The sequence below is a fragment of the Anopheles moucheti genome, chromosome 3, assembly GCF_943734755.1.
Source record: "Anopheles moucheti chromosome 3, idAnoMoucSN_F20_07, whole genome shotgun sequence".
Taxonomy (NCBI): domain Eukaryota; kingdom Metazoa; phylum Arthropoda; class Insecta; order Diptera; family Culicidae; genus Anopheles; species Anopheles moucheti.
This window is the reverse complement of record NC_069141.1, coordinates 57,773,024-57,786,624: the sequence shown is the minus strand read 5'-3', so window position 1 is coordinate 57,786,624 and position 13,601 is coordinate 57,773,024. Positions and strand designations below refer to the sequence as shown.

The window sequence follows — 13,601 nt, the reverse complement described above, 5'->3', positions numbered from 1 at the left end:
CTAATAGTAGAAAAATCGGTATGGCGAAGGGTTGCTGAAGGATGCATAATTGTTATAGTTCGGGTAGGCAGAAGCCGCGCTGACGACTGGCGTCGGGTTGTAGAGGGTTCGCTGAGGATAGTCATACTGCTGAAAGGGGTTCTGCGTTCCAATGGACTGGGGCAGCTGGGTCTGCTGATAGCCGCCGTACAGGTACGGATTGTACTGGGCGGATTGCAGTGCTGCCAGCTGGTAGGCGGTCAGTGCATTCAAGGTCGATTGGTACGGTTGATAGTATCCGGGCGACCAGCTATAGTACGGAATGATTGGCGTGTACACCGGGTAAGCATTCTGTCCAACGCCATAGTCTGACATGTACGGCACCGTCTGCTGCAGGTACGATGCCGGTTGATACGAGCCCAACTGCTGTGCTGCACTCGAGATCGGAGTAGGACTTGGAGCCGTCTTCAGTCGCAGGTTGGCCAAAAACTTCTCCGTATCAAAGTTTGCCATCGCCTGCTGACGATTGTCTTCGATCTCGGCCTCGATCTCTTTCGGTGCCACGCGTGCCTCAAAGTCAGGCCCAACGAGTACACCTCCAGCGGCTTCATCACCGGCAGCAACCAGCCCATACTTTCCCTTCGTAAGCACCTTCTTGTTGACCGAGATCGGGAGTCCCAGGTTGCCCAACTCACTCGGTTTAATGCCAGCAATGGCGGTCGCCACTGGGCGTGCTACTGCAAGACCACCGTCTCCAACAACGGCCGTTGCTACCGGTTTAGACGACGCAACGCCTCCCTCTCCAGCGATGGCAAGACCTAAAACAGAAGTGAAGTGAGCGTTAAAGACGATCCTCCATCAAACATCTCGCATAAGCGTACTCACCCACAGGTTTCGCTTCGGCAATGGAAGACTCCTTCTCCTGTGTCTCAACCTGCACCGAGTCCCCGCTGGAGCTATCCTCACCGACATTCTCCTCCTCTTCCTTCTTCTTGTTTTCCTCCTTGCCCTTGTACCCCGGGAAGGAAGTGATTTTACTTCCCGACACCTTTTTCTTTTGCGATTCTCCCGACGAGGTGGTTTCGTAGTTGGCTGTCAAAGCAGACACTTATCGATCATTAGAGTTGACGTCAAGGAACTCCTCCAGCACAATACGCGGCAATATGCGGACAAACAACGGTCCACCAACAAGATACTTACAATCAAACAGGAACCGTATCGCATCCTGATCGTCATCCGCTTGCTGGATGTGGGCCAGCTTCTGGGCGGCAACGCCAAGCTTCTCCAGGTTGTCCGTGTACACCTTGCGCTGGTCTGGGGACAGTTTGCCCGTCTTCTTCACAGTTTCCTGCAGCGATACGAGCGATGCGGCTGCATTCTGTATCTTCAACAGATAGTCACCGAACGATTGATCCGTTCCCTTCAGGTCCTCGTCACTCGCGTCCAGCGTCTGCTCGCTGGACAGCTGTTTGACCGGGGTCGGTTCATCCGCTACCTGTTGCACCTTCAGTTCCATGTCCTCATCATCGCCGCGAAGTATCTTGCTCACCACCGTACCGTCGCTGTTTTTGCGTATCTCCAGAATCTGTCCACGGGCACCACCGTAGAAGGGCAGCTTCAGCACATCAGTAGCGGTACGATGCTCCGGACTGGGAAAAGGAAGAGATATTCACGATGGGAAGAAAGAGAGAGATAAAACCAACTTCAATTAGCTATGCGATAACGCTGCTGGACGTTCGTGTTACGGTGACCTTGAATACTTCACCTTCAAGGTTGTTGGATGTGCGCAGTTTACCTAGCAGGATGGGCACAGGAAACGGGTCAAAGGAAGGTGTGGCAGGTGGATGATGCAACTGCAACTGCAGACGTCATGCATACTAACTACGAAGGATCTAGTGCATTGTACCTGTTGCGAAGCAGCAACAGATACGGAAAGAAGGAAGGTGATCGAGTGAAGGAATTGTGTGTTCCGAAAGATGGCGTGGCTATTTACATAATGACAATGTGAAAACTCAACATTTTGGTTCTGCACACATGGATGGTGGACATGGACCATTCCCCAAGCAGCAATGCCCAATGAAATGAACTAATATGTACACAGATACACACTGAATGAGTGACGGATGCGAATGCGGATGGTTTGGTATGCGATTTATTGTTGATTTCTCTGCGTAATGGAATGCGATTGGCACATTTACTTCACGTAATCGACAATCAGATCGGCCTGTGCGTGGGCCCGGCCGTTCGCACCGACGATCGCCACCGACTGGGGCCGGAACAGAATCTTCGATCTGCTGCCCTGCTTCAGGATGGCGTGGGAGACGGGTGTCGAGATGGCGGTACCTCCATTGCCGGAGATGGCCTTCGACGAGGGTTCCAGTATGAGGGATGCCTCCTCCCGATTGTCGGTCATCGGGACACCGTAGAAGGGATAGTACTCCGAGACGGTCGGTGCCACCGGTACACGACCTATCACCGGTGCATCGGCTGTCGTAGAACCGGTAGCAGTCACTACAACTGGGTTCGCATTATTTGCTGGCTTTACTCGCTGAGCTTCTGGCCTTTGGTTCTTCTCCTGCGCTGGTAGCAGTGTTTGCAGTGGAGCGTTTTTGGGAACCACTTCCGACTCTGCCAGAGTGTACTTTTGCACCTTAAACTGCCCATCAGCTTGCTGGAGGGCCTGTACGAGGGGTGCGTTCATAACCCGCTTCGGTTTCTTGCTCTGTGCGGGTTTGTTTTTTGTTTGCTTTTTCCGTGCACTCGTTTCCTGCAATTTTTCCGATGATTTTTCTTCCAACCCTACGCCCGACAAAGCACCCGGGCCCGGGATTTGTATCGGCCCCGGTGGGTATGGACCGGTCGGGAAGGGCACTGACACCGGTAGTAGACTATATTGCCGACCCGCGATCGGAAAGCCATGTGCAGGGTATGTATATGGTGCGGCTGGCAGCTCTGCCGGTCGATAGGAGAAGAAGCTTTCGTAGAGGAGAAGGAAAAACGAGGATAGAACGAAGGATGAGTGGCGTTGGCAGAATGGTGGCACACTGCAGGCTCCGGGTTCATCTCACCATTCGTAAGCAGGCAAGCACGCATATGGCGAGTGAAGAGATTATCTAAGGCATTGGCTGTTATTGACTGGTGGACAGGCATAAGCTGCCCCACCACACACATCTCCGCAGTTAGCATAGTAAAGCGTCCACTTCCTACCAAGCGAGTTCCGTGGTGAGTTGCGGGCCATCTCCTTCCTCAGTTGTTAGTAACGGGGAAACACTTACTTAAATGCTGTTCACACAATGCTGTTAGTAGGTAAATGTTTTGTTTTAGCGCAAAAGACAAAGAAAATGAATGCATTTGAAGTTGTGTCAAAGCTGTCACTCAGCTGTCAAATAGTCTTCCTGTCGATAGGGCTCTTACTATTTCGAAGCTTCAAATGAACGACAGTAATTAACAGTTGCATAAGAACCTATAAATTCATAATTCATAAACTAAAAATATATACGAAAATACACCTAGAAATAATTAGCACCCAATAAACACACAATTAATTCATAAATAAAATTTTGTCACTTTATTGTACTCCCAAACACATATTTTTTTAAAAATTCTTACACACTACACATTACGCTAACACAATGCACAGCTGTATTAGGGGACGAATGAAATCTTGAAAGTTATTCTTGTGAAATTCATCGTTTGCAGCCTTTGTCCGACATCAGAACCATCGGGCCCTCCTGATGCCGTTCGATACCGCCATGGCAAGTCAATTCCTTTTGCTTTCATTTTGAACTTGCAAGAAGGACTTTTTGTACAGTTACAATATTTACATTATTCGCTCGCTTTCCCACAGGATTGTTGCCGACTAGGTCCGGTAGTAAACAACAGGACCACTAGCAACGAGAACCGCATCCAGCGGAAGGCTTCGCTTGGTTGCGTTGATCGTCTTTGCTAGATCGACCGTTTCCGGCACAGCGTACACCTTCGCACCCGGTCCCGCAATCGTGAGACTGCGCGGATGCGTAATGGCCGTTCCATTCGGACCGACAATGGCCGTACCGCCGCTTCCTGCCGTTGCTACACCACCCGGTCCAGCAATCGCGATACCTCCCTGGCGGACGCGTAGCCGTTGAATGATGAGTCCGCTACCAGGATCCGCCTGCTTGGTGGCAAAGATCCCAAACGGTCCCTTATCCTGACCCGGAAGATCTTCCTCCCCCGTGAGTGGCTTTTCCTTCAGGTCTTTTAGATCCTGCAGCGTATCTTCCGCGGGCGAGCCCGACAATTCCGTGCTTGGGGTCGTCGAAAGAATGTTGAACCGGTGCGTAAAGTTGTTGAACACGTTCGAGATGTTGAAGCTCTTGCCGGCCACCTTCTGCAGCATCACCAGCTCAATGTCCGGTTCGGTGTCGTCCTCTTCTTCACCTTCCGCCGAGCTGCTCTTTACCGGGCGTCCCATGAACTTGTCGTTTGTGATGGTTTGGGCCGCGGCTGCAGCTGCTCCCGCATTCTGCTTCTCGTCGTCTTCCTCCTCGTAGTCCACCGCATCGGCAATCTCTTCGAGCAGTTCCTCCTCGAGCTTGGTGCTTTGCACTGCATCGGCCACCTCCGCGACATCTTCCATCACGCCTTTCGGTTTCTTCAACGCAGCGGACCGTGTCCCATCCACGTCCAGTGACTTCCCACGCAACTGTACCGGTGTGAACGAGCCGAAATTAATCGTGCTTGGAATGAAACGGATTTCGCTCGATCTTCCATCAGCGGTCGGCACGCTGATCGGCAGTATGTAGATCTGGTTCGGTGCGCGAAGTTCTTTGCTAGCTCGTACCGCGTCCAGCGGGATTAGTCGGAACGCTCGTGGTGCAGCCAAAGTTGGCAGCTGAAGGTAAGGCGCTGGGTAGAAGAAGGTTTGCGCGTGGAATGGGTTCGGAACGATACCCTTGGATGCTTTCTGTGGTGGGACCGTCTTTAGCTGCGCTACCGAGGGTGGGAAGTAAGCCGGCCTCGGGTAGAAATATCCCGACGCATCTTGACCACTGCGAGGGAACGCCACATCCACCTTCTTCTTGTATCCCATCGCAATGTTGATGCGCTCGATCTCGCGCAAGATGCGATCCGTTTCCTCCATCGAACCACGCTGGTTGGTTAGCAATGGTTCGAGGGTACGCGATTCCGGCACCAATCGAATCACCTGCTTTTCGATCCTGCAAAATTGAGACCAAAACGAAACGTCACATTAATGGTTGACCGGTATGGCTTCGGTACAAACGAAGCAAGCAGAATTCGGAGCTGAACAGAATGACAAAAGGAAAGGCTGGATGAGGAGATGGTTGGAATGATAGAATGCAAGAAAGTCAGACAATAGAGGAAGAGCAGTTCCGAATATCATCAAGATCAAGGAAGAAAGATTTCGCAAATCAGCTTTGTATGGGAAGGGTTGAAATGAGAGAAAAAAAAGGTTAATTAATTCATCCCAACCAATTATGATAATGCCCAGCGATCGCGCTCCGACGGAGTGCTAGTTTGCTTTTGTTTTCTTTTTTTTGTGTTTGAATATTAATATTGCTTTATATTGGGAGTTTTTTTTTTGCAAACTTAAAACTTATAATCATGAACTGAATAGCTTAATTTTATCTAGATCTAGTATAAAGATACAATTCCATATTTTATTTTGCAAAAACAGCAATTTGTGATTTAAAAGCGGAAGAATAAAACATTTCAATAAAAACCAGCACACCATCAAACGGAGAACGCTCAAGGAAAGTGTTTTAAGTTCGTTAATGAAAAACATAACAGAAGGAATCAGCAAGACATACATAGTGCAGAGGCAATAATGAGGGTTTTTTTTTTGTTTTTTGGGGGGGAAAGGAAATAAAATAAAGCTATTAGCATTAATATTGAGATCAGTAAAACATACCTGTACATATTTGTTTTGGTTACTAGAAGCTACGCTGGTGTTATTTCTGAGCTTGGGTTTATTATGGCGCGATTTTTAGAGTTAGGGTCGCACGCTGCCTGCTTGCCGTACTGTTAGCGCCCGCCATCACGAACGCACCGTTGCACACCGTGGAAGAAAATATCACAGTCACCAACCACTATATCGGCTCAACACCGTCACAGAGACACACTGCCGAATGGTACGTTTGATTCTCACGCTCAAGAACTTAATACTAAATTAAAAAAGGGAAATTTGAACGTTGTTCTAAGTAACTTAAGGAAAGCCGAACGGAAACAGTCCCGAAGAGAGAATTCGAACTTTTTACGAAAACGATCGATCGCGATCTTATGGATGGATTGATAGCCGATTCGAATCGCGGACGGCGTTCTATGTTTTACTTCTATTTCATTTTGTTTTCGTGTCGTGACCGGTTTTAATGGAAAATCGCCTAGTTCGGACTGTTCGCGCCATGCTGCACTTTGTTATGGGACCCTCCCACCCGGCGGCGCCGTTGGGTGGACATGATGCCGTGCAATTAAACGTAACCATAAAATGAGCTTCAACGTTCTTGAAGTTTAATTTTAATTACACCAATGATTTCTCATAAAATCGACTCCGGCCCCATCAACCCCTGCAAGTTTGATCATGCCAGTCGTTATGAGGCGTCTGGCGAGTCCCCAATTAATCTGCACGAGAAGCAAGGTTGTCACGCCTGGTTTTGTGCCTCTTGGACAACTGGTATCGCATTAAACTTGTTCAGCTAAAGATTCCCCTTGAGGAACCTGCCCTCTTACAACAATAAAACGAAAAATACACCGGCAGAAGAACCCCTACAGATGCCTACGGGTGGAACAGGATGGGTACGTTTGAGAGCACTTACGCAGGCATAGCTATGTTAGAGACATTAGCAACAGTTAGAGCCATACTCTGGTTAGTAGAAAACAAGCGTAAATAGCGTTAGTTGAACAAGGCAAAGATGAGAGGAATGAAAAGTCACATGAAAATCTGCTGGAAAAGCCGCGGTGCTACCGGGATCGCTAACAAGCGAACCAAGAGCTTTACGGTGCTCGGTGCGTTAAAGAGCACCCTGAAGCGACGAGACGAACGAGCGTAAGACCGACTCGGTCCGGGTAGTTGGAAGATGCTTCGAAAGGTACAGTTATCTAACTGGTCTAACGAGCCAGTCATGCAGAAGTGTTCCAACACGCACTAGGGAACGATCGCTAGGGAAGATCGATGGTGCAGAATTGATGAAACGAGAGCATGGCGTACTGGCGTCGTTACAGGCCACCTCCACGATGGACAATTGCGTTAGAATGCATCATTTGCAAGAACACGAGAAATTATTTTTTTAAAAGTGAAGAAACTAAACGTAGAATAAAAGGTATTTTTAAGCACTCTGAACCAAGGATGTTATTAATTTTCGTGAGTTACACCTCAAGCTGATTGATATTCATCAAGCCTATTGAAATCGCTTCCTCATTGGTAATGGCTCAATCAAAAGCGTGCCAGAAGGCAACCCGAAAACAGAGTACCCATTTTAATTACAGCCCCTGTCGCTATCTTCCCAGATGATCAACCATTGAAAAACGGGAGGAGCAAACTTAGCAACCATTCACGAATGTGAGCAGATCCTTATCGCTTCCTTCGGTGGGTTCCGTTCCGCAAACAAAAGCAAATCTCGATCTCGAAAGCAAAAGTTCCAACCGAGCGGTCTTTGTTCGCAGCTTGCTTTTAGCATCAGCCAGCTCGTTAATCGCAATGGAGGCAGCGGCGTCCATTGTGGCGATGGCGTTGGCCGATAAACGGTTCTTCACCCATTCATCAAACGTTCTAATCACGCAAACCCCGTCGACATGCAGAACCGACGAGCCTTCCCGTCCTCCAACGCTATCGCTTTAATGAAACTGAAGCTGCCCCTTTTTGCGTGGTTCCGGGACGCTTCGATGAGACCTCCCGGTATGGGCGCCTCCATTCACCAAATACTTCCACCTGGACGGATTGCCTATTGCTGATTAACGGTTATTAAAGGAACGCGACTCTGCGGCGGACGTAAAGGGTGGTTACGCTGAATTTGCAAAGTCACGAAGCGCTGCCACGCGGGAAAATCTTAAAGCCCGCTGCTAAGGTGATAGACGACGAACCCCCCAAATGATAGACATGTTATTATGATCACGACAATCGAATCGAACAAAAACCTTCCACGAGCCACGAAAATTCCATCTAGGGGGAAAACACTTTTGTGCCAACAGACAGCATCCCATTCCCTGTGTATTAGCGGTACAAAGAATAGAACAAGAGAAGTATTATAAGCTCAGGCAGAAAAGAATTACACCAGCAAAGAATAGATACGTTACATTAAAGTAGTGTAGAAGCTTACATTCTAAACACATCCAATTACGAAACGAACGAACGATCAGAACACGCAAACACGATCTGGCTATGATCGCCTTTCGCCATGCCTGTTTGTATCGGTGCAGTTCTTTTCTTAGCTTTTAATTGACAGTGAAAATTAAAAGAAATCTACGAGAGATAGAGAGAAAAACAAAACCCCCCTCCAAGAAAAAAACGTAGAATATCAAGGCCCGAAAAAAGCGATCTATTACATGGTAAGGGATTGGGGAAGACTGCTTGATTTTGCTCATCACACACCGCTTTCTTTCGTAACTTAATCGCACCCGGTGGGGTACGCGAAAAGGGAAGGATGAAAACCAATTGGAGAACGAGGAAAAGCATGAAAACGCGCTTCGGGAAGGAACGGAGGGGCCTTCAGCAACAACCCAGCAAAAACAGATCAGGTCGTTTTGGTATTAAGCTTTGTAATGTAAATTTTTCGGGGCGTCCTCGTGTTCTTATGTTCCGTTCGTTTTTTCCGCTTTCCTTCCCATCTTTCCCGCTTCGCTTGTTTTTGGCCCACCGTTAAAATCATCTTTTTAACCACACATAGCATGCTAATATGGTGTTTCTTTTTTTTTGGTTTTTGTTTTGTGTTTAGTTTATCTTGAGAAATTAAACTGGTAAAGAAACAGACACAAAGCAGCACGGGGCATCGCGAAACTTACTGTATCGACTGGGGACGGCATTGTATGCTAAGCAGGGACGTCGCGAAAGTTAACACCTGTGAAGGGGGGAAGAAAGAACGAAAACATGATTAAAAAAGTTGCACTGCTTAAGTGTTTCTTTCTATAATAAAGCAATGTGTAAAAAAGGCTCAACATTCCATCGGTAATGTGCGTAACGCTATGGGACCAGTGTTTGAAGGAATTTCTTTCATGGTTCTGGTACGAGCCGGGCTCGTAAATTGTTGCGAAAGTAAAACATATTCAGCCGAAAGTACCCTACGGGAGATGAATAATTCATCCAAATTCGAGTACAATTGAATAGTCGATAGATAATAAAACGATCCAAGCAAGGTAAACCAGCCGCGAGACTGCGTTGAGTTGTCACCTAAAGAAACGAAAGACTTGTTGCGTACTTTTTTAAGCGACGAACCCGATAGAAGACATAGCTTTAAAAATCATACCATTACCAAATTCACCACGTACCGATAACGGAATCACGCAGACGATGTGTCAATTACGTCTCATATCCAATTCTACGTACGATCCACTGCGATCATTTAGTAGCGATGTTTGCTTCTGTAAGTCTAAGTCAAATTCACCGCCACGTTTCATACTGCAGCAGGCCAGACAACTAATTTCATTCCAAGTTAACCACATTTCGCAATATTTTACGACCCCAAGCAAACACCTTCCACCTGGTCGATCTTCTTCATAATTCCAACCCGGCCCATTAGGTGGCATTAACGGGAATGCGTAGAGAAGTAGAAATGCGGGAAAATCACTGCATCACGGCCATGGTCATGCCCCCCCATGAAGCGAAGGAACATGGGCTTTCGTTAAGCTACCGTCCGCTGGCGAACGGTGGTGATAAAATAAAAGAACAAATGCCAAACCATGCCAAATGGGGAAGAAGGGAAATAACCTTTTAAACACCATCGCAACTGGAACTCTGGAAGGCTTCGACGAACTTGATCTCAGCTGACTTTCGTTGGGGTCGAGTAGAACGGGTTTTTTTTTAAGAGCGAGCGTTACGAACACCACAAGTATGGAGCGTATCACTCTGTAAGCAGAGAGAATGAGTTTTTACGAGAAGTTAGAGTTTCGCGTGCTTTAAACAATATTCTTTTGTGCAGTAATTTTTACAACGTGCACAATAAAGTCATCAACCCCGCGAGATGCGCTCATTGAACACATATGCGAGATTGATTGGCCAGTTGAAATATTTTCCTCTTTTTTTTATTCTGCATGATTTATAGGCCTGCATTGCCAAAAACAGAACCACCACTCCTTTGTTTTCGTTAGGTGAAGAATTGAACCATAAAAGTGGACGCTTAACGAGGCAATAAATTTTGTACGAAAACAAATTTATTCGCACCACAACACGCTGTTGACAAGTGTTGAAATGAAGGGCAAGAACAAAAGACTGCAACGATGGTCCGAGTAAAAACAAGCGACGAACCTCTGCTCCCCATTTAAATTCCCCGTTTCGAAACGGTGACATGTTACCAGTACACTCTCGTATCTAGATTATGGTAACAGTATGAGCTACACCATTTTTCTTGTAGATCACATCATACGTTCATGTACAGTGCCCCCGGTTCCCGGGTTCACCACCGTAATACGATCCTCGGCATCTGGAGGTAGAAGCAAATAAAAGTCCAAAACCTGCCAGGAATGTGTCTCTCTCTTCATTCTGGGCTAGTGCGGAACGCTCTGCAACATACTCGGGAACATAACTCTTCGCACCGTAATTACTACACAAATTGCCTTCTCACTTATCGATCCATTAGGCCCGCTAATGTCCATTAAACCGTAAGGCAAACCTATTGCTGCCCTGTGCTGATGCTGCTGCTGCCCGATCTGATTACAATCAGCAGCAGCAGGCGCGCAGGGGAAAGACAAATATCAACGTGCCTAAAAGACTCCTCCCTTTTCCGGGAGCTCCCAGCTGCTATTTATGTGGAATCGACAGGCGAGCGTGTTCTTGACGCCAGGAAAGAGGCGGCAAAAAAAAGTAAAACACGGTGTCCACCTGTGTGTGTGTGCGCACAAAGGGAAGAGGAAACAAAACGAGCTGAAACCGGTGAAACTGTTCCTCGGTGTGGTTAATTTATCGCTAGCATCAAGAGGCCAAGGAACTGCGTTCGCTGTTGTAATTAAGCGTCACCCTGCTGATGCGTCTGGCTGTGGTTGCAACACGTCACACGGAGCGTTAAGTGACGATGCGAAAGGGTTGTGTATTCTTTGCGCTACAAAATACCACCCGTTGGGAGGGAGGGCAGGGAATAAAAGATTCACTTCCACCCCAACCCAAGCGAACCATTACAGGCGCTGATTTGCTGTTCATTTCTTTGTGCTGATTAAAACATTTCGCTGTCACGCAAACGCTTTCCCAAGCGGAATGATGGACCCCTGTCAAACCTGTCATCAGTTGCGGCTGGCCATCGTTTGTAACCGGTCAACATTGATTAGCTAAATTGCAAGCTGATTTCTGGCCTCTGCCGAGCGATTGGTTGAAGCCGTTCGTTCTGATCGTTCGCTTCGTTCGCTGGCTGCGTTTGACAGTGACAGCTTCGGGAAAACCTTTTGTGCTGGACCTCTGGCGCACACGCAACACACTGCTGTAGGCGAGTGCAAATCTGGTGTGTAGGCTGCATCTATTTATCCTGTCTAGTCGGTCGTAATTTGCCACACAAGCCGAGCACCGAAATGTCTTCATCCGTGTATTCCAGAGTGATGATGCACACGTTTCAGCTTCGTAGATATAGAAGCTTATTGGCAAATCTGTTCTCAGTGAACTTGGATGGGTTGTTTTCCTTGCCCATGTAATTTCCCCATCTAGTAAAGCGATAATCACAGTCTGCAGTTGGATGCGTAATTGTGGCGGGTGCCCATTCTTGTTCACATGAGTTTTTGAGCAACATTGTAACAAAATAGCGTGAATTTTGTAACAACTTTCTGTGCGGATTGGTTTTAAGAAAATTTAAATAAGCTGTTTTGTTATGTACGTTTATTTAAGCCTAACTTACACAGAATACTCAATTTTATGCATTAGTTGGAGTCCCTAATCGAAACTTAATGAAATTCAGGAAGTAGTTTTGGAAAATAAGTAAGTTATAATTCTTTCGTTACAAATTTAACTAGAACTGAGCTTAATGAATGTTTTGAGAAAAGTCTTTGATGTGAATCTTTAGTGAGGAATCATTCCAATCAGGAATTGACTCGCAAAAGATTTATGAATCCTCAGAGCAGTTGAGGATCCCTGAAGATTCTTGAGGTCTTAAGCGAAATGGCAGTTGAGGCCCACTGACCACTGATGATCGGAAGGGCATGGATAAGCTGCATTAATCTTGGAAGATTCATGAATCTTGTAGGATCTTTGAAATAGATATTCAGATTCATTCATTCTGTTCAAAAAATCAATGAAATTCATGAGTCTGAATTAGATTTTTCCGTAATTAAACGTACTGCGTATACACTGTCCTTATGGCTACATTCCATACAAGTTAAAGAGTCTTTCAAAAATAAAATATATTCTACATCCTCAAGGAAGCATACAAATAATTGTTAGAATTCAAACTATACAAAAACGAGTTTCAAGCATATAATCTGAGTTGATGCTCATTAATATAGTAGTTATTTCTTATCATCATATAAAGCACTGGTTTTCGTACCAGTCCTGCCGTGATCCAGGCATCTTGAAGTCGTACTTTACGGAATCGTATTGCATTGAGCACGTACATCAATGACAAAACTACAACAACAACCCATTCGCAACGTGCCGGGATTCCACTGCCCTTGATACCATTGCCAATTACGGAAGATATGCTGTCCACGACTGCAATGACTTCCGCAATCATCCCAGTTTTCCTGCCTCGGATGGGCGATACAAAATGAAAGGAGGAAGCAAATTACAATAAAATACTGAAAGAGACGAAAACAATAAAGAATAATAACGCCACGTATCATTGTACGAAATCGCTCCCGATCGATAAGTAGTGCGCAAAGAAACCAAAACCAGTTCCTTATCAGGTATTGCACACGATGGCTTGCACATCTCCGGTAGCCCCGAGTCGGCGAAAGATGCTAATGATAATTATCCATCGATAATGCATTTCAACACCACTGTTGAACAGCACGATATTGAACATGATTAATGAGATGTGATGTGGCGTCCGGTTGATGTTTAAAAATAAAACTAGACCTGATTAAGGCGAAACAAGGTTTTTTTTCTGGCGGATACTAATTTATTATGCTACCGAGCAGAATGGGCAGCTTTACATTTAATTAGGCATGATAATGGATTATTCATAATGCAAATTAAAAGCTCCTTTTATTGATATTTTGCAAGGGAAATGGGGAATATTGATAAATAACTCATTGTTCTTATTCCACAAAGACCACAAAAGAGAATCGCTTCTTAAGTACCAAAAGGTCGCTAAAATTTAATCAAAAGAACTATTTTTCTAGTTCAACAGTCAAGAAACTTCCATAATGTTGTTACTAGTATAAACATTTCCCTTCCACACAATATTGATATTTTTATAATGAAACAAAAGAAGGAAAAGAGAAAAACTCACACACAATTAAGTTTGCTAAACATTTCCCACACTAAATAACGTCAAAAC

General features: G+C 46.0%; 1 protein-coding gene across 1 annotated transcript; it reads right to left on the bottom strand.

The window, feature by feature from the left end:
* Positions 1-12,833, bottom strand: LOC128302853 (uncharacterized). Its single transcript, XM_053039700.1, has 6 exons — positions 12,648-12,833; positions 8,974-9,029; positions 2,178-2,954; positions 1,180-1,628; positions 865-1,086; positions 1-797 (listed from the first exon to the last, which is right to left on the bottom strand). The coding sequence occupies exons 1-6, from the start codon at positions 12,831-12,833 to the stop codon at positions 1-3; spliced, it is 2,487 nt and encodes an 828-aa protein (XP_052895660.1).
* Between the last annotated feature and the right edge of the window lie 768 nt (positions 12,834-13,601).